Source organism: Lynx rufus, unplaced genomic scaffold, assembly GCF_022079265.1.
Source record: "Lynx rufus isolate CCGP_SWC_20201006 ecotype Redwood Valley unplaced genomic scaffold, mLynRuf1.p SCAF_18, whole genome shotgun sequence".
Taxonomy (NCBI): Eukaryota; Metazoa; Chordata; class Mammalia; order Carnivora; family Felidae; genus Lynx; species Lynx rufus.
The window spans coordinates 39272697-39294729 of record NW_025814832.1 but is presented as its reverse complement, the minus strand read 5'-3'; the positions used below and the strand labels follow the sequence as shown (position 1 = coordinate 39294729).

The following is a 22033-nucleotide window of genomic DNA, read 5'->3' as shown; positions in this document are numbered from 1 at the left end:
TGACAGATTTTAAAGGGTGGAGTTATTCTAGCTGTTTCAAGGTTTCTCAACCTCAGTAGTTGACTGTTGTGGCTAGATAATCCTTTGTTCTATTGAGCTGTCTTGTATAGTGTAGTATGTTTAGCAGAACTCCTGGCCTCTATCTACTAGAGCTTATGTTCACACAAAACCTTCTACATGAATGTTCATAGTAGCTTTATTCAAAATATCCAGGAACTGAGGGGCTCCTAGGTGGCTCAATTGGTTGAGCGTCCGACTTTGGCTCAGGTCATGATCTCGCTGTTCGTGGGTTCGTGCCCCACGTCAGGCTCTGTGCTGACAGCTCAGAGCCTGGAGCCTGCTTCGGATTCTGTCTCTGTCTCTCAACAATATATAATGTTTAAAAATAAAAAATATATATCCAGGAACTGAAAACAACCCAAATACCCTTCAGTGAGCAAATGGTTAAACAAAATGTGGTACATCTATACAATGTGTTACTACTACCCAGAAATGAAAAGGAACAAACTACTGAAACATGCAATAATTTGAATGGACCTTAAAAGCATTATGCTGAATTTTTTATTTCTTTTTTATTTTTATTTATTTTTTTTTAATTTTTTTTTTCAACGTTTATTTATTTTTGGGACAGAGAGAGACAGAGCATGAACGGGGGAGGGGCAGAGAGAGAGGGAGACACAGAATCGGAAACAGGCTCCAGGCTCCGAGCCATCAGCCCAGAGCCTGACGCGGGGCTCGAACTCACGGACCGCGAGATCGTGACCTGGCTGAAGTCGGACGCTTAACCGACTGCGCCACCCAGGCGCCCCTTATTTTTTTAAATATATGAAATTTATTGTCAAATTGGTTTCCATACAACACCCAGTGCTCATCCCAACAGGTCCCCTCCTCAATACCTATCACCCACCCTCCTCTCCCTCCCACCCCCCATCAGCCCTCAGTTTGTTCTCAGTTTTTAAGAGTCTCTCATGCTTTGGTTCTCTCCCACTCTAACCTCTTTTTTTTTTTATGCTGAATTTTTTAAAAGCCAAGTTTTTAAGAGTCTCTCATGCTTTGGTTCTCTCCCACTCTAACCTCTTTTTTTTTTATGCTGAATTTTTTAAAAGCCAATCTCGAAAGTTTACGTACTGTGTAATTTCTTCTATATGATGTTCTCAGAATAACAAAATGGCTCACAGAACTCAGGAAAACACTTTAGTATTACCAGTTTATCATAAGGGATATCCTTAATGATACAAATGAACAGTCAAATGAAGTGGTACATGAGGGGAGGTCCAGAAAAGTCCTGAGCACAGGAGTTTTGGTCCTTGTGGAGTTTAGGTGAACCTGTTTATCAACCTAGAAGCTCTCTAAACTCTATTGGTTAATACTTTCATGGAAGTTCCATTATGAAGGCACATTTGACTACGTCATTGACCACGGCCGATTAACTCAATGTTCAGCCCCTTTTCCCCTCCCTGTAGGTTGGGAGGTGGTCGTGAAAGTTCCTTCCCTCTAATTACACAGTTGATTCCTCCAGCAGTTAACTTCCATCCTGCAGCTGTTTAGTGGCCCACCAAGAGTCACCTCAGAAGGCTTATGAAAAACAAAAGATGCTTCTCTCACCACTGTCATTCAAGAATATCCAAGAGTTTAGGCACTCCGCTCCAACAACTGGGAACGAGGACCAAATATATATTTCTTATTATATCACAGTATCACATATACTGTAAGCAGTTTGCCTCTTGTTAATAAGTTGTCTCTTATCTAAACATTCTTACTGTTTGTAATACTACTTTCCAATGAGGGAGCAATATAACACTGGGAGCATTAATTCTGGGAGCATGGATTCAGGGGGGCTGGGTTCTTAACTTGGCTGTACCATTTATTGCTTGTGGGATATGAGCAGATATCTTAATTTCTCTGTGCCTAAGATTTCTCATCTGCAAAATGAAAGTAATACGTATTTCATAAAATTGTTATAAAGACTAAGTTCACTGTAGAGTGCTTTAAATCGGTGGCTTGCACATAAGGTGCACTATGTGCCAAATAAATGGGTCGTGTGACCTAACATGTCTTACCTTTGTACAGGTTATAAACTTTTTAAAGTCGATGCCTGTATCTCCACATTCTATAAATCCTCAACGACTATACCTCCACGTCATGTAAATTCTCATAATACCTGATGTTAACATGTACATAGAAAATATTTGATGCCAGGATAACTTCCTAGAAGAAAATCAAATGGAGCCCCAGAATATCTAGAGGTCAGGAATCTATGCCAAGAAGAACTTGGAAAAGCTTAGCTAGTTTAATCTATAGAAGGGGAAGAGGTGGGACTCCTGGGCAGCTCAGCTGGTTAAGCAAGCGACTTCGGCTCAGGTCGTGATCTCACAGTTTGTGAGTTCGAGCCCTGCGTCGGGCTCTGTGCTGACAGCTCGGAGCCTGGAGCCTGCTTCGGATTCTGTGTCTTCTTCTCTCTCTGCCCCTCCCCTGCTTGTGCTCTGTGTATCTCAAAAATAAATAAATATTAAAAATTTAAAAAAAAAAGGGGGGGTAGAGGGTAATTCATCAGTTTGAATATAGCAGTTACCTTTCTTATTTTATCAAGAAATAAGAAACTTTCATTCTTGGGGTGGCGGGAACAAAGTAAACTTAAATATTTGTAAATAAAAATACCCCTATCGATTCTACTGTATCTGTTTTGTGGCAGAGAAATCTGGTTTTGTTGACTCTTGGAGAGGAAGTAGGGAAGAGAAAACAGAGTCTGTTTTTCTACTCTGACATAAATTCAATGAAAGTTCTATATAGATTTTCCACAGATGGAATACTTGAGTTCAGTCATCATATACAGAAATGCACACATAGTCCATTCCTCTGACCCCCAGCTTATAACTTTAGTAGAGAAGTTATGATAAATATAAATTGAATAATAATAATAATAATAATAATAATAATGTAAATCTCACTTTCTTGTCATATGAAGCAGTTTAATGTATAAGACTGAATATCCTAAAAAATCAAGAAGCTATTATATTTTGGCCTCAAACCATATGACATTATAGCTAATGCTTGCTATGCTGAAAGGACGTGTCCCCCTCCAAAAAAAAAGAATTTTTGTAATGTCCTATAGGATCTGTGCTACTGTGGATTGTTGTAAAGTTAGACTAAATGTATCCGAACGTAAAACAAAATCTGAAAAAATGTTGACAATGAATCAAGTTAGTATAAACAGTTTAAATATATTATTTCTGCATCACTCTTAGAATAGATCATCTTGAGTTCCCTGGCTCCTTTTCATGTGATTTCTGTGACTTCTATATTTGGAAATAAGTTTATGTTGATGATGAATCCAAGGGAAAACCTCATACTGACTTTGTTTATCATCCCTCATTGAAAAGATTTGAAAAAGAATAATTCCTATAGTTGGTAACCACTGAAAAACAGCCTAAGTAGAAAGAATCCAAAAAGCAAATTGTGTGGAAAGAATGTAGCAGTCTGGAAGCAGGGGATTAAAATGAATGCCAGCCATCAGGAATTTGGGGGGGTCTAAATTTCAGGACAAAAATGAACTTTATTAATGGGGTTTTTTTAGAGTGATTAAAATATTGTAGTATTAGAAAGTGACGATGGTTTCATAGCCTTATGAATATACTAAAAGCCACTGAATTATACACTTTAAGAGGATAGAGTTTATGGTATGTGAATTATGTATCAGTTTTTTAAAAATGACCCTGACTGTGGGGGAAGTGCTAGTCAGGTTCTTGTGGCATGGGGTAGGACCCCAGCCAGGGTGAATAGAGCATCTGTGTGCAGGGTGGCAGTGAGGAGCAGTGACATCTGCACTGCCGGATGAGCACTATTTGCACTGGGGGGAGCAGATTTCTCACTATTGGAGAACAATTTTACAACTTTGGGGGAAAAAATTGTGAGGAAAAAAAACCCTAGAATTAACCTTATCATATTGAACTGGAATTAGAGTGTCACCGTGAACTATTGGGGTGTGTGTTTGTATACAGATTTGCAAGTGAGAATGAATGTAAGAATGTGTGAATGTGTGTATATATACATGTATGTATATATGTGTATGATTATACTGCTTAACTCTATCCAAGTGGACCTGGAGGACAGTGATGTCCTAACAGCAATGAACATACCTTTCTCCACTAAAAAGAACCAGGGCTTCTTGGAAAAGTGTCTGACTCTAGGGCTAGGGCAGGGAAAAAATGAGCCTGGAACATCTTGTGCCAGAAAGAAAAGAAGGCTCAGAAAATGACACAGGTCTGTTAGAGGGTTCCAAGAGCCAAATTGGAAGGGCTTATTACCCTGACCACATTGGAGACAATTGGAGCAACAAAATAACTAATGATAGTAGCAGATTATAACTCATTGAATAGATAGGAAATTTTGAGTGCACATAAATAGGTGAGGAAAAGAAACTAAACAGTAGAAAGAGTAATGGATTAATGAATGCTAAAAAATAGTGGGCAAAAAGTTTGTTGAGAAGAGATTCAGACTGATACTTTTACACCAATGTCCATACTATCACTATTCATAATATCTAACATATGGAAACAACCCCCAAGTGTCCACCATCAGATAAATAAACTGTAGTATATCCATACAATGGAGTATTATTTACTCATGAAAAGGAGTGAAATTCTGATACATGCTACAACATGGATGACCCTTGAAAACATGTAAAGTTAGATAAGCAAGACAAAAAAGGATAAATATTGTGTGATTCCCATTTATATTTGCCTAGAATAGGCAAATTCATAGAGTGTAGCTGGGGCTAGTAAGAGGGAGGAATGGGGAGTTTTTATTTAATGGGTACAGAGTTTCTTTGGGGGATGATGAAAAAGTTCTGGATATATGGACAGTGGTAATGGCTGTACAACATTGTGAATGAACTTAATGCCACTGAATTGTGCGTGTAAAAATAGCAAATCTTGGAATGCATATTTCATCACAAAAATATTTTTTAATTTAAAAATTTGTTGAGAAGCGGGATGTATTTACATAGACTCAAAGTATCCCTCCCCCCACACACACCCACACAATATTTACTAGTTACCAAAGAGAAAGAGTGTAATTTTAGAGTAGGGAAATCTGGCAAATGCTACCACAACCTAGTGATCAAAGTTAACACAGCATCACTTTTGTGATATTTCTGCCAGAAATGCATAACCTGAGTCAAACCACAGGGGTAACATGAGATAAATTCGAATTGAGGGACATTGTGCAAAACAACTGGCATATTATCTTCAGAAGTGTCAAGGTCATGAAAGTTAAGAAAAGACTGAAGAACTGTTCCAGATTAAAAGAGAACGAAGAATGAAATGTGCTGTATGTCCCTGAAATGAATCCTTTTGCTAGAAAGGACAGTACCAGGACAAAACTTAAATAAGGTCTATGAGTGAGATTATAGCAATGCCAAATGTTAGTTTCCTAATATCTGTGCTGGCGCTGTGGCTATGTAAGAGAATGTCTTTGTTTACAGGAGATACATACTAACTAGGGATGATGGGCATCATGTCCATACTTTCAAATGGTTAAGGGAAAAATGTACTTTGTACTATTCTTCAAACTTTTTTGTCAGTTTGAACTAATTTCAAAATCGTGAAAAAGAAAAGAACCTGAGTGAAGGTGGCAATTACAGCAGCAGTTAGATCCCAACACAGGGACCAAATTGGAAGGCTAACTGCTAAAGAAATAGGAAACATCCTCTATTCAATAGATTACAGACATTCTCTCAAACTCAGGTGTTTCAAGTAGATACTTTGAAGATAATACGAGTAAACCATCTATCAGTTATAATATACAAAAGTGGGAAAATCAGCTTCTAGGCAGGGACCTTGTAATTTTGGGTTTAGAATGAAAACAAAGGAAATGACTGAATTGAATGTAAGATTAGTTGCAAGATGAGGTCATTTTATTTTGAAAGATTCATGTGTTTCAATGTCTGCCTCTTATAGGTGATGCTGAACAGGAACTTGGTCCCCCTCCATCTGTAGATGAGGCAGCAAACACACTCATGACTCGTCTGGGTTTCCTCCTCGGAGAGAAAGTCTCGGAAGTTCAGCCAGGTGACCAATACAGCATGGAAGTACAGGATGAAAATCAGGTAAACTGCTTGCTATCACCTGTGAAACATGGGATAAATCAGCCTGTTATACCAGGGAAAATGTTGCAGGGTGTATGCATATGTGTATGTTCTGAGAAGAAGAATCCCAATTTTTGAACAGCTTTTGAGGCCTGATGACATAGCTTGATTTTCCATAATCACTGTATTTCTTTACTTTATGAAACATCTTTTAGTTATATTCATAGGTTTAAAAAGCCACTTGGTTTTGATTCATTTGTGGAATGAATGAGGAAATAAATAAGTGCATAAGCCAAGAAAGAGAATTGACATATGGAGAGTATGACACCCAGAAATATAAAGTATACTTCGTTTTCAGGTACATGTGGATTATTTACCAAGTTGACAATGTGCTGAGCAGGTCTCCGCAAATTTGAGAAGATTCTAATTATTGTGATCGTAGTAGAATTAATCAATTACAGAATGATAACCTTGAAAATGAGCTAAAAGATAATTTAGAAAATCCCCCAGATGTTTGGCTTTTAATATACTTCTAATATACTTTCAAAGAAGAAATCACAAGAATTTAGAAAATATTTTAAACTGAAAAAATAACAAAATATAACAAAACTTATATTTTTACATATTTGTAGTATATAAAACTTGTAATTAAAGATGTGCTCAAAAAGAAATTTTAGTTTTGAATACATATATTAGAAAAGAGAAAATCTAAAAAATTAATGATCTAACTATTCATGTCAGAAAGTTTAAAAATATTAGCAATTTTTTCTTTTGGCTATTTTTTAGTTTAAATGTAGCAAAGGAAATACTAGACTTGGATTCATTTGTAGGGTCTTAATCTTTAAAATGTATGCTCTATAGGGGACCCCTGGGTGGCTCAGTCAGTTAGGTGTCCAACTTCAGCTCAGGTCGTGATCTCATGGTTCATGGGTTCGAGCCCTGCATCGGGCTCTGTGCTAACAACTCAGAGCTGGTAGCCTGCTCCAGATTCTGTGTCTCCCTCTCTCTCTGCCCCTCACCCGCTCATGCTCTGTCTCTCTTTCAAAAATAAATATTAAAAAAAATTTTTTAAATGTATGTCCTATAGTGAATCAGTTTATTCTAGAAGATGATAAATTAATTTCATCTTGTATATTCTTAACAAATATGTGTGAAGATTCTATGCTATATGTTAGTTTTGTCATAAAATAATAGTCTTCAAGGATTATTTGGATCATGTGGATCATGTTCAGGTGTTCCAGGGCTCTCTTCTCAGACTTCTCTCTTTTTTTCCTCATTCCCTGGGTCATTGGTTTTGCTGGAGGCACTTTCTAATCACCTGGGCAGTTTTTATAAAATTCAGATTCCTGGAGCGTCTAATCTTATTGAAATGCCTCCATTCTTTTGTTTGTTTGTTTGTTTAATATTGTCTTAACTCCTGAATTGCCTCTAGCCCTGCCTTTCCCCTTGACTCCAGTGTATTTCCAGTTGCCTGTACCTTTTCTATCTGTGTGTCCAACATACATCTCAAATTTAACATGTCAAAAACTGACTCTTGCATTTTTCGCAGAGCCTGCTCCTTCTGCAGAGATCTGACTGAGAGAACACAATGGAAAAACCATTCTCAGCCTGGAGAAGGGTTAATGTTGTCTTTTGTGCCTAGAAGAGATTTCTATATCTCATTAACTAGCCTCCTTAAGTAAATATAAAGCCTGCCTTTTAATTCATAAGCCATGAGCAAATTACCACTTTCTAAATGGCTTGATCTTTAAGCTTCGCTTTTACAGTTAAAGCTTTTAAAACATACATTCTGTGATATAAGCTTCATTTTGTAGAAAGCAACTTGTAGTAAAAATAATAGATGTCATTTGGGCTTAACCTCCACATTGGCTATATTATGTGTATAATACAGTTTCCTCTCTTAAAGAACAGACTGAGAATCTTATCTAAAAATGGAAATGAGTTGCTATGGAAGTAATAGAGTCATACCAAAATGAAACTTTTTCAATATGGAATGACTGTAGATATATTTAATGTAAAAAAAAATCCTAGTATAGTTCATTTCATCTACCCACATATTTTTTAAACTGAGGATTGAGGAGGTTAAAAATTCACCACGTCAGTTTCTAACTAAGGAGGATTCTAATTCAGTACGTCTGGGGTGTGGGGCTCTGTGTCTGTCAGTTTTGTTGGGGAGCTTGTCCTTTTATATTCCACAGGTGATTCTTCTGCATGCCCAGTTAAAAATCATTGCTCTGGTAGGCCAACATCATTTTACAAAAGCAGAGGAGATTACAAAGAAATTGAAACTCCTCCCTCCTCTGAAGAAAAATTACAGAGTAGAAGAGAAATGACATAGATCTGAGGAGTTATTATATTACTAACAAAAATCAGTTCCTAATATTATTAATATGATTGAAAAGATTTGCTTGGTTGCAAGGTTCTGCGAATGTCACTTGTGCTTTAAGTTGAATCTATCTTTTGTGATCTGGTTATAGCATTTAAATTAAAAACAAAACCTGGGTTCAACACATGTGATTAAATACCAGGGATTGTATCTAAAACTCATTTTAGGGTGACTAAAAAGAGCCTTAATCTTCTCACATCTAGTGATCAACACATTTTCTAGTCAAGTTGCTAAATGTAAACCCTCAGTTTTAGTGGAGAGGATATGAATAGTGACTGTATAGGTAAAGAAGGTGAAAGGCTTCTTTTAAATTTAACATTTAAAGGGGCGCCTGGGTGGTGCAGTTGGTTGAGCGTCCGACTTCAGCTCAGGTCATGATCTCACAGTTTGTGAGTTCAAGCCCTGCGTCAGGCTCTGTGCTGACAGCTCGGAGCCTGGAACCTACTTCAGATTCTGTGTCTCCCTCTCTCTCTACCCCTCCCCTGCTCATACTCTGTCTCTCTCTCTCTCTCAAAAATGAATAAACTTTAAAAAAATTTAAAAAATAAAAAAATAAATTTAACATTTTAAGATGTCAAATTTGTCATTAGTGTTCCTTCAGGTAATTTTTTCATTGATCACTAACCATTTTTAAAAGGATAAAATTTTTTAGTGTTTGAAAAAATAGATACTTTTATTCATTATTTTGGCGATTTATTTGGGTAGAAAGAGCTAAAGAAAAGTGCGTGTCATTAAATTGTGTAAGCCAGGATATATTACCACCAGTCTTTTTCGTGATTATTCACTCCTTCCTGTCAAAAAACTTTAAAATGAGGTGACCTCAGATATAAGAATCATTCAAGATACAAAGCAATTTCAGTCTGTAATCGGTTTCTACAGAGAAATTATTTAGTTTTGTTTTAAATGAACATTGATTGATTTTTTAGATAGACTTTCAGAATAAGGCATTTTCTCTGCATTCAATCCAAAGAAGAGTATTAACAAGACTAAGTTTTAAGCCTTCAGAATAGTCTTATTGATAAGAAATAGCAAGGACAACTTGTGCTTAATTAAAAATTCCTTTATCAATTCATGGCAGTGATAAAGAATACTTGTCACTAGAAATTTCTGAGGCAGGAAAACTGGCCACAGTCTCTGCTTGTGTTAAATTTACCCAGTTTCACCTTAATTGTACAAGACAGAATCTCTTATTCTGGAGGGCAAAAAAACAACTAGTACTGAGTAGATGTAAAAGCTATATATGTACATTTTCTTCTTTTTCGCATCAAAGCATATGTTTTGCCTAAGATATATTTTACATCAGCACCCGATCAGTTTATCTTTTTTATTTTTCATTCCAATTTTTCAGACTTCAGCAATCACCCAGCGGATAAGTCCCTGTTCCACCTTGACTAGTAGCACTGCCTCTCCACCAGCCAGTAGCCCCTGCTCCACCCTCCCGCCAGTCAGTACAAATGCAACTGCCAAGGACTGCAGCTATGGGGCTGTTACTAGTCCAACCTCCACCCTTGAAAGCAGAGATAGCGGCATCATTGGTGAGTTGGTTTTTATATTAATCATTTTGTGGGGGGTTTTTTTCTTTTTAAAATAATACACAAGCTTAAGGTTTTCAAAAATAATGCTTTTGAGTTGTTGAGATGTATATATAATGTATATATATATATATATATTCAGATGTATATATAATGTGTGTGTATATACATATATATACATATATATGTACTTATAAAGGTTTATCTACTTCTTCCTGTAGATTCATCTATCTGCCAACAGAAGTGGTTCAGAAAATGTTCATTCCTCACTGAACTAGTAGAGTTTCATGGAGGTTCTCAGTTCTGCTTATTGTATACTTATTAAGGGGAGTCAGTCAAATGGAAATTAGTGAAGTGTTGGGAGATGAGGATCTGAAGAAAGGAAACGTACAGAGAAGAAAACAGGAGTGAGCACAGAATCTTAGGGCACATTCAAATTGAGCAGGAAATTAGAGGTGGGAGAATGAGCCAGTGGATAGGAGTAGTCAGACAAATAGAAGAATTGGGACAGTATAATGTTACCAAAGTCAAAGAAGATAAAAGGTTCAGAGAAGGGAAGAGGAGAGGCTGGTCAACAAATGACAACAGCTGAAAAAGCCAGGCATACTGGGATCAGTTAAGGAATAAAGAAAATATTTCTTCCTCATTTGGCTTCCTTCTAAAGGTTACCAAATCACACTAGATAGTATAGCAGATATTAATGCCATGGCAACTAAATATATCTCTATTATTTAAATGCATATATATCAACATGTGAATTTATTCCTTTAAAATAAGTATTGAGTAGATAAAAAGAATATTTTTACAGCAAAGTTGCAGGATACAAAATCAACACACAAGAAGCAGTTGCATTTCTTCTATATGCTAACCATGAACAATTAAAAAAGAAAATTAAGAAAACAATTCCATTACAATAGCATGAAAAAGAATTTTAAAACTTGGGAATAAGTTTAACCAAGTGTACACTAAACAGAAAATACTGCAAAGAAATTTTAAAAGATTTAAGTAAATGAAAATATAATCTGTGTTCATGGACTAGAAGATTTAATATTGTTAAAGTGATAATATATCTCAAGATTTCTACAGATTATTGAAGTTACTATCATAATTCCAACAAAGTTTTTTGCAGAAATAGAAACACCCATCCTAAAATTCATGTGGAATCTCAGAGGACTCTGACTCAGAGGACTCAAAGCAGACTTGAAAGTGGAGAACAAAATTGGAGGACTCCATTTCTTGATTTCAAAATTTATTACAAAGCTTCTTAAAGGCAGGATTCATGTCTTACAGTTTTTATATATCCTCGTGACTTAGCATAATAGTTTCTAATTTGTCAGTTATTTATATGAGAAGTCTTTATGAAGATATAGTCATTAAGTAACTAAATATTTTAACAAAATAAAATAGAGAAATAAAATGTAGAAGAGTAGCCTCTTTTATAACCTCTGAAATAGTTTGTGAAAGATTGGAATTATCCTCTCCTTGTATATTTAGCAGGACTTGCCATTAAAATAATCTGGACCAGGTGCCTGGGTGGCTCAGTTTGTTAAGTGTCTGACTCTTGGTTTTGGCTCAGGTCGTGATCTCACAGTTAGTGAGTTGGACCCCCTGCTTGGGGGTCAGCCCCTCTCTCTCTTTCTCTCTCTCTCTCTCTCTCTCTCTCTCTCTCTGTCTCTCTCAAAATAAATAAATAAACTTAAAAAAAATAATCTGGACCTGATGTTCATGTAGATTTTTTTTAATTACTACTCCACTGTATTTAATACTCTAGGACTTTCTAACTTTTCTCTTTCTTCTTGAATCAGTTTTCCATAGCTATGGTTTTTTTCTTTTTCAAATGTATTGGTATAAAGTTGCCCAAAATATTCACTACCTACCCAAGAACCCAAGCTGAAAAGCTGAGAGGAGTCCTTGTCATTTCTCTGCCCCCACCCTAAATTTCTTATCCCTGAATTTTATTTTCGTCTTTTCTAGTATGCTTTGGCAGTCCCCATTATCTCAGACTTAGAGTAATACAAACCTGAGTATTGTCTCTGCTTTTCATTTTGTCCTTTCCAAGTCTGTTTTTCACACAACCACCAAAGTGAATTAACCAAGAACCAGTTACTCCTTTGGTTGTATTACCTATAAGATGAACTATCTAAAAATCAAATTTGATCATATCACTCCTTTCACTGCCATTTACCTATAAAATAAAGCCTAGACTTTCCTGATCTGACCACGGCCAATTTCTTCAGCCTTCTCTAGCCTTGTGTATATTGTTCTAACAGCATTAGACTTTATTGTTGCTTGACGATTCGTTTTTCCATGACCATTCTGCCTGTAGTCTCCTCTCTCTTACATTGGAATGGCTCCTATAGACTTTTTAAGATTTGGCTAGGTATTCTGTCACTACCACTACCACCACCTGTCTTCAATTCTCCACTCCAACTCTTATCCAATCCATATGATTACTCCCTGTTCCCTGTAATACCCAAGCAGATACATATCATGACATGTAATGTGTGGTATTAGAATTACTTTTTGAACCTGCTTCCCACTATTAAACTGTTAATTTCTCGTTAGCAGAAACTTTGCCTTACTGATCTGTATCTGTAGCACCTAGTCCAGTAACTGGCCTGTGGTAGCATAGTAGGTACTCAAGTAAATGTTTACAAATGAAAGGGGGGCTAAAGGGTAGAAGGGAAGAGGACAAAGGACTAACCTAGCAATTTGCATCATTTTTTTTTTGGCAGTGATTAGAGTGACCATTAGGTACAAGATTACATATTGATTTATTAGGTTTTGAATAAATAGTAGGGATTAGAATTCTCTGTCGACCAATTTTATTCTCTTAAATTCTCTTAATGATTAATTTTAACAAAATAATTTTTATAATCCCTAGGCAAGCTTCTTCTTGGGTTCTTCTCTTGATATTATTAGAGTGTCTATCACTGCATATCATCTATATTACCATATATAAAAAATACCTTTAGAATTGTGTTCAGCCAAGCAGAAGGGACGGTGCTGACAGATCAGACCAAATCTATTCAAAAGTAGTTACGTTTCAAAGAGGGAAACCTAACACGTCAGTGAATGTTCAGATTACATGTTCTTACGTGCTGAAAATTAAAAATGGAATCCTGCTTTGACTTATAGCAGGAATGTTCCTCTGCTTTTTCTTTCTGCTAAATTTTCAAAATTGAATTCCTTGTACCATAAGTGCCTTTGTAGATAATAGATCTAATTTAAAGAACAATGAAATACCATTCTTTAATGTATATAAATACTGAAACAGATTTGCTTGTAAAATTACGAGAGAAGAATGAGAAGAATATCTGGTCATAAAATTACTTCAACTGTAGAATAGTTATCAAATTATATATAAGCAGTTCATCTTGAGAAATGATTTGTTTCCCTTTCATTTTTATTTTTCTAAATGCAATTTTAGTTGGAAGAAACTTTATTATGGCATAAGTAATAATAGTGAAAGATACACTGTTATTACCTTGGAAATCTCAAGACTTACCTACCTAAACTGTTAAATATGCTTTAAGTATTTCCGCCTCTGATTATACAAGCGTCCACTTCTCTGAATTACATATTGCTTACATTATTTCAAGCAAAAACTTCCAAGATGGCCTATTGTTTATTCATGTCCTGTATTTAAATCCTGCCCTATCAGCAAAAAGGCACAAAAGTTATTAAATGTATTGATTTATCCATTTTAAATTCCTTTATAGGTAAGTTCAGTATGATCCTTTTTAACGCACTACATTTTCCACTTAAAGCTATCAGAATTTTTAGCCATTCATGTGCCTGAATGTATCACTTGTACAACATGCCAAAATATGGAGAATCCTAGTAACGAGAATTGGAATACCAGAAATGCAGACTTCCTGGGTTTTTTAAGCATTCTAAATGTAAAAAGTTCCTTTCTAGGGTTCTAAAAGGTTTTAAATAACTGTGACTTATTTGATTCTATGTAGTTGGATTCACCACAGACTAAGTTAATTTCTACCACAGAAAGCATTCTCTGTTTCAATCATAGCTTCCCTCCCCAAATTCACAACCCTTTCTAAATATGTGGTGAAATACCACCAACACAATTGTGTATTTGTATAGTAATTTTATGACTCTCTTTTTTTATTTTATTGGTATGACTCTATATAATTGTCTTATATATGTGTCCAGTTGAGATACCACTAATGACATATAATCACCTATCAGCTGTCTACCTACACATACACACACACACACACCTTAAAGGAAAAATCTTGATAAGTGTAACCTTTGTGAGATATAATATTTCTCTCCTATTCCTTTTTCGTGTTAAGTTTTAATAATGGTCCTTTTGGGTGTGGTTTTTTAGCAAAATGAATTTAAGCATGGATCCATTTTGTTTCTCCTTTTGTTTATCTGGAGGTCCTAGTTCTTTCCAACATGGTATAATTCTTGAATTTCTTTTCATCAAATCTCAGAATTTTTTAAGTCCTGATTTTATTCCCAAATTTGGTCTTCTGTCCTATAGCCTTGTATCATTTAACACGTACAAAGATGGAGGTTCTGTGACTATGCCCATTGTTTGTGATTATGTTTTCCAAATGTTTCACATTAGTAACTAAAAAGCAAAATCAGAAGCTCCTAATAAAAGTAATAGTAATATATAATCCAGTAGGATGTTGTCTATTCTTTATTTGATTCAAACTATCACATTTTGAAAGTCATACTTCCCAGAGGGAAGGGGTTAAGGGGATGGGCAAAATTAGTAAAGGGGAGTGGGAGATACAGGCTTCCACTTACAGAATGAATAAGTCCTGGGGATAAAAGGCACAGCATAGAAAATACAGTCAATGATATTGTACTAGCATTATATGGTGACAGGTGGTAGCTACACTTGTGAGCATAGCATCACCTATAGACATGTTGAATCGCTATGCTGTGCACCTGAAACTAAAGTAATATTGCATGTCAACTGTATTAAAATTAAAATTAAAATTAAATTTACCCTTCTGGGTCACAGACTGAACATTAGATAATTTGAGTTATTTTTTCATGTTTTCTCCAACCTGTTTTCAGAAATGTGTAGGTTTATTTTTACTACTGAGTTTTTCTATTTATTGTACTAGTGACTCCGTCATCCTTCCCACCTCTCTAACACTAAGTAAATTTTAGTAGCTGTAATGTGGCATGTTTGTTAAAGAAGTCTGGACACTGCTTATTCAACTGATCAAGAAGACCTAGTAAAGCATTTCTCTTGCATATTAACCTAAGTAATGTAATAATAACCAGCATTTATTGAGTACAATGAACCAAGTACCATTATTTAATCTTAATGGTCTCATATGAAAATAGTTGTAAAGATTTCACAGGATCATACAACTGAAAGGATGCAGAAAACTCCACAAAGAATGCTTACAAAAGCTTTTAATAAAGATACAAAATAGCAGGTGAAAGAGAATACAAGCAAGCCCAGAGGCCCCTAGACACTTGCAAGTGCAGCTCTCCAGGTTCTTTCTTAAATAGAATATGCTCTGTCTCCAGAGTGTCAAAGACCAAGATTTGTACAAGGAATCGTGGTTTCACGAGAGCTCCCCAAAAGTTTACAGTGAAGATTTTTATGCCCCTCTGGTCATATAGCCAAGTCAGATTGTCTAACTAAGTCCTTCAGGTGTAAATTGTCAGTAAACAACTAGTTCTGGGTGCTACAGGAGAAGCTTAAAACTTGAAGCAGCAAATTACAAATCATTAGTTATCCCAGTTGACCTTACCTTGGTTAAGAATCAGTACTAGACTTCCAGGCAACCCCAAAGATAAGCGTAGGACTGGCCCAGTCTAGTTGTAAAATAATTCTGTCTTATATAATAGTGTAATAATCTTTCTTAGAATTGGAAAACTGAGATTCAAAAATAATTGGTCTCAGGTCACATAGATAGTAAGAGGCAAAGCTGAGATTCAAGTTCAGATGTGTATGACTTCAAAACCCATGGTCCTAATTATTACAGAAGAGTTCATAGTTCTAAAAACTTTCTGTCTCAGTACAGATGATCTAAAACTATTACATGGCATTAAAAATTTAGTCTATGTCAACAAAAGTAGAGTAGTGAATCAAGATAAAAATTAGTCCTATTAGTTTAAAAGTATTATTATAGAAGATGGACAAACCAATTTTATTTTATATATGTGTGTGTGTGTGTGTGTGTGTGTGTGTGTGTTAAAAAAATTACTTAGTGTAGCTGGCACACAATGTTACATTAATTTCAGACAAACAATAATACAGTGATTCAACATTTATATCCCTTACACCGTTCTCACCACAATATAGCTACCATCTGTCACCATACAACGCTATTACAATGTGATTGACTATATTCGCTATGCTGTGCCTTTCATACCCGTGACTTATTCAGTCCATAACTGGAATCCTGTACCTCCTTCTCCCCTTTTCCCATTTTTCCCATCCCCTACCCCCTTTCCCTCTGGCAACCATCAGTTTGTTCTCTGTATTTATAGGTCTGATTCTGCTTTTTGTTTGCAAACAATCCAATTTTAAAACATGGAAAAGACATTAGATAGACATTTCCCCAAACAAGATACGTGAATGCCTAATAAGCACAGAAAAAGGTGCTCAATATCATCAGTCATTAGAGAAGGGCAAATTAAAACCACAGTGGACACAACTTGACACCTTCCAGAATGGCTGTTACAAAAAAAGGACCCAAGTGTTGACAAAGATGTGGAAAAATGAGAACCTTCATGTATTACCGTTATGTATTACTTTATGTTTATGAAGTAAACATAAACTTACCATACAATCAGCAATTCCGCTCTTAGGAATGGAGCCAAGAGAAATGAAAACATGTCCAAGGAAAGAAGCATTATTCATAATAGCCCCAAACTGGAAACAATCTAAATATCCATCAATTGGTAAATGGATATACAAAATGTGGAATGTCCATACAGTGGAATACTGTTTCGGCTATAAAGTGGAAGAAATTAATAAATGCTACAGAATGAAATGACCTCAAATATAAAGACTACATATTGTATTATTCTGTTTATATGAAATTCCAGAAAAGGCAAATTTATAGACAGCACATCAGGAGTTGCCTAGTATTGGGATGAGAACAGAAATTAACTGCAAACAGGCACAAAGGACCTTCTAGGGGTTATAGAAACATTCTAAAACTGAATTGTAGTGATGATTGCACTTATCTGTAAATTTACTAAAAACCATTGAACTGTATGTACATTTACAGTGGGTACATTTTATGGTATGTAAATTATACCTTAGTAAAACTGGTTTAAAATATATAGCATTGATTTTATTCACAATAAGTCTGTGTATAAGCCTTTGATTCCTTCTTCCTCACACTAACTCTTTCTGGCCTATGTGGCAATAAAAACAGACATGTCACATATGCAGTTTTTCATATTGAGGTAGTGATTTTTTTCCTATATCAAAGCAAGAAAATGGAGAATGTCTCAGAAAAATCTCTTTAGTTACTTGAGACTCAGTACTCTCTATCCATTGTTCCACTTGGTCATATTAGAAATAAATGATAGATTAGGGAAACAAATAGGTGTAGTTTTCATTGAAGAACCATGTCTTCCTGTCCAGTCCCATTCATAGAAACTTTGCACATGGGAGTGCTTAATTCGTCTAGGCCAGCTTATCTGGCACAAAGACTGCATGCATGGGCTTTGGACTTTTGAACCTTTAGTAGTCACATGCACGAAAATATTACTGCATTCTTGATGCTTCAGTCACCTTGATGACCTTAAATCATATAAAGTCTCACCATAAAGGAATGGTTAAGTAAAATAGGATGCACCCATAAAGTTGAATAATACACAGACATTAATTAGCCTGTTGTTATTAAAAATAGATTTCATTTTTTGGCTCTTTATTTTTCTGTATATGGCCTCTTTTGCCTGGAACTGTCCTTATTCTCAGATTAAGGATTTAGGACCTATCTTGTTCCCATATTCTGCACATATTAGTTATTAGTAAAAATTTATTGGATAGGTGGGTGAATGGAATTAACCAGAAGTTACCAAGTTCATGAAAAGCATCAATGAAGCAAAAATGCACAAAATTCCTAAATGGGAAGTTACCCAGAAAATTTTATTTCTGGTATTTTATGTGAGATGTCTGTTTTCACTTTCTGTGCCCCAATAATCCTAGACCATTATGCATTCTAGACCATTTATTCATCCTTTTGACAAATATTTATTGAGCATATACTGTGTGCCAGGGACTAGATACATTTCTATCTAGTGAAAAAAGGCAAGAAATACCTGAGGCTTCATAGTTGAAAATGGGTGAACTGTGTAGTAATAGGTTATGCAAATAGTACAATAGTCATAGTTTTCTTCTCACACTGGGAAAACTAGATGTTTTGCTTGTCTTTACTTTTAAATACCTTGACCATAAAAGCCCTCCCTCATTATAAAATTTAGCATTTATTTTTTTAAATTTATTTAATTTTTTATATCAAACTAGATTTTATTAATTTATTTTTACTTATAAATTTTTTTTTTAATTTTTTTTTTCAACGTTTATTTATTTTTGGGACAGAGAGAGACAGAGCATGAACGGGGGAGGGGCAGAGAGAGAGGGAGACACAGAATTGGAAACAGGCTCCAGGCTCTGAGCCATCAGCCCAGAGCCCGACGCGGGGCTCGAACTCACGGACTGCGAGATCGTGACCTGGCTGAAGTCAGACGCTCAACCGACTGCGCCACCCAGGCGCCCCTACTTATAAATTTTTTAATGTGAAATTTTTTATATGAAATTTATTGTCAAATTGGTTTCCATACTTTAGCATTTAAGTAATAAAGTAGGGCCCATAGGCCACATTTAAGTAATAAAGTAGGGTCCATAGGCCACTGAACAATACCACCTTAGTGCTACAAACTCAAAGTTTCTCAAATCTTTCCACCACCGATCAGGTATTCCATAATTTTTGTTGGTAGATCTCATAGTTTTGAAAAAATGTTCAGCATCCCTCTATTCATTATTTAGTAGTTTCTCATTTTTAATTTATCAAACATGTATCTCTGCCAAAGCTTCTGCTTAAATGAGAATAACTACTGTTGTCACCCTTGATAGAATCCTCGCTATGTTTACAGAAGTTTGACGGTGTAACTAGTTAACAGTAAGCATATTATTTATAAATTATTTGAAATACTGAAAAATAGTGAACCCCATTGCTACTTTCTCACACCTGTAAACGATGTGCTCATGGTTTATCTGGAGAAAAGGGGTTTATACCAGGCTGGGACCACACAGATACAGGTATATCTTAGCCAAATCTGGGACTTAATAATAAAAACATCTGTTGGACACACACACACACACACACACACAAAACATAAAAGGTAAGGGGTTAAATAACAGGCATTTTACATGTAGACAAATCCTCTGGGAAACAAGAGTTTCCATTCTCTGCCTTTCAGCATACTGACCCTAGCAGCTGTGTGAACTCCAAGCTTCTTGCAAAGAATTACAGAGGTAGCTGAATCACCATATCTTTACACCAAATGAAATTATATTTCAGTCAAATTATACTGAAAATAAAAGTTTAAATATATTTTAAATTAATGAGACAGTTTTCAGAAATTAGGATAAGAAGCATACATCCACTTTAAAAGAACACACACAGGTACATACACACATATTATAAATATGCTATCACTGAACACATTTAGAAATTATAATTATACAATAATGCCGTGGAATCCATAATAATCTCATTGGGGAAGGTGCAATATTATGTTTGGTGGCAAAATGGTTAGGAACTATTGGGCTGTTTATGACTGAAAGTCTGAATATATGAAATTAATTTTTAATTAAAATGAGTAGTTTAGATACCAAAATAATGTAATAACTTAATATGACTTGAACATTGGCTTTTTTTAAACGTTTATTTATTTCTTTTGAGAGAGAGAGAGAGAGTGTGGAGAAGGTGCAGAGAGAAAGAAGGGAGAGAATCCCAAGCAGGCTTTGCACTGTTAGCACAGAGCCCTATGCAGGGGCTCAAACCCACGGAACTATGAGATCATGACCTGAGCCAAAATCACGAGTCGGATTCTTAACCAACTAAGCCACCCAGATGCCCCCTTTGGATTAGCTACAAGAATATGTGGCCCATAGTTTCCAACATTTTCATCAGTGAGACTTCCTTAGCACAGATTCCTCAGAGCCTGAGACAAAAGGTTACGTGCTAACACTATATTAAGGGAGTATAAACCAAGGAAACAAGTGAATGAAAGGGGAGTAAGGCAAAGATGAAACAAATATAAGAAAAGGAATTACAGAGCTGGCAGAGGTGATTGCTTTATTCAACTGAAATCTTCAGAGAGACCATACAATTCCTAACTATGGAAGGGGGAATTACAAGGGACTATTACTGCTAGTTCCTGTTTCACATTGGTGTGTTAGCCCTTACTAGGGCATTGTTTCCCCTACTTTACTATTGCACAAATCCAGTAGCCCTACTGCATCTCATGTCTCAGCAACAACCAGGAAGTCCAGGGACAGAGGAGAGAGTCTGTACAGCATTACACAAGACATTGATTGACTTGTGCTCATGATTATCATAAATGACTAGCAGTAGCCACTATAGCCAACCCTTCAGTCTGAAGCAGGATGTTAATAACAGGGACCCAGCTCCAACCCATGGGAATAGTTCACACCATCACTAGAGCCAATGTAGCTAGACAGTGGCAGGTAAGTATATCTAGAATGGCAAATCCAGTAAAGTTCAACCCTTACACCACATAGATCCAGTAATACTCTCTTTGGCATCTGTTCTCACCTGGGAACACGATACTGTGAAACTCTGAATTCTTTTCTGAGAGGAGAGATCTAAATCCAATTCTTCAAGAAGATGACCAGAGCAGTCTCCCAAAAAGACTTAGAAAGGGTTAGTAAGTGAAAGTAAGTCCCTGCTGCTCCTGCTGGTCCTGGATTCCATAATGTATGCTCCTTATCTCCCTCCTTCACCCATTTCAGAGCAAAGAATATCAAAATAGATTTCAGAACAAACAATGATTACCTATCAAGGAAGGTCATTTCATAATGATAAATGGATCGTTTTGTCAGGAATAAGTAACAGTCCTAAATGTTTATGCACTGAATAACAAAGCTTCAAAGTGGCAGAAATCCGCAAATGTAGAGATTTTAACTCATCTCTCAGTGGTTGAAAGAACAATGAGGAAATCCATTAGCATGTAGATGACTTTAAACAGTTCCATTAACCAACTTGACTTAATTATTTTTTATACGACAGTCCGCTTAACAATAGCATAGTTCAGATGCTTTTTAGGTATACACAGAAGATTCACCAAGACACCAATATTCTGGTCCATAAAACAAGTCTCAGTAAATTTAAATGGACACAAACCATTACAGTATTCTCTGACCACAATGTGTTTACACTGGAAACCAGTAATAGAAAAATATCAGGAGGAGTGCCTGGGTGGCTCAGTCAGTTGGGTCTCCAACTGTTGGTTTTAGCTTGGGTCATGATCTCACAGTTCATGGGATTGAGCCCCTCTTCAGGCTCCATGCTATCAGCACAGATACTCTCTTTTTCCTCTCTTTCCTCTCTCTCTGCCTCTTCTCCCCATTCATGTGTACTCTCTCTCTCTCTCAAAATAAATGTATAAACATTAAAAAGAGAGAGAGAGAAAAGGGGCACCTGGGTGGCACAGTCAGTTAAGTATCCAACATTAGCTCAGGTCATGATCTCCCAATTCATGGGTTCGAGCCCTGCATCAGGCTCTTTGTGCATAGCCCAGAGCCTGGAGCCTGCTTCAGATTCTGTCTCCCTCTCTCTCTACCCTACCCTGCTCACTCTCTCAAAAATAAATATTAAAAAAAAAAATTTTTAAAGAAAAATATCAGGAAATTTCACAAATGCTTAGAAATTAAACAACCTATTTCTAAATAATACTTGGGTCAAAAAAAATCACATTGGAGGGGCGCCTGGATGACTCAGTCAGTTAAGAGTTGACTTTGGCTCAGGTCATGATCTCGCAGTT

The 22033-nt window shown here is 36.0% G+C and overlaps 1 protein-coding gene across 1 annotated transcript in view; it reads left to right on the top strand.

Moving 5' to 3' along the window:
* Positions 1-22033, top strand: part of TANC2 (tetratricopeptide repeat, ankyrin repeat and coiled-coil containing 2) — a 371592-nt gene that overhangs the window by 211888 nt on the left and 137671 nt on the right. The window contains exons 6-7 of the mRNA XM_047081653.1: positions 5958-6106; positions 9820-10006. Of these exons, the coding sequence (XP_046937609.1) occupies positions 5958-6106; positions 9820-10006 (336 nt within the window). The remainder of the gene's footprint in view (positions 1-5957; positions 6107-9819; positions 10007-22033) is intronic.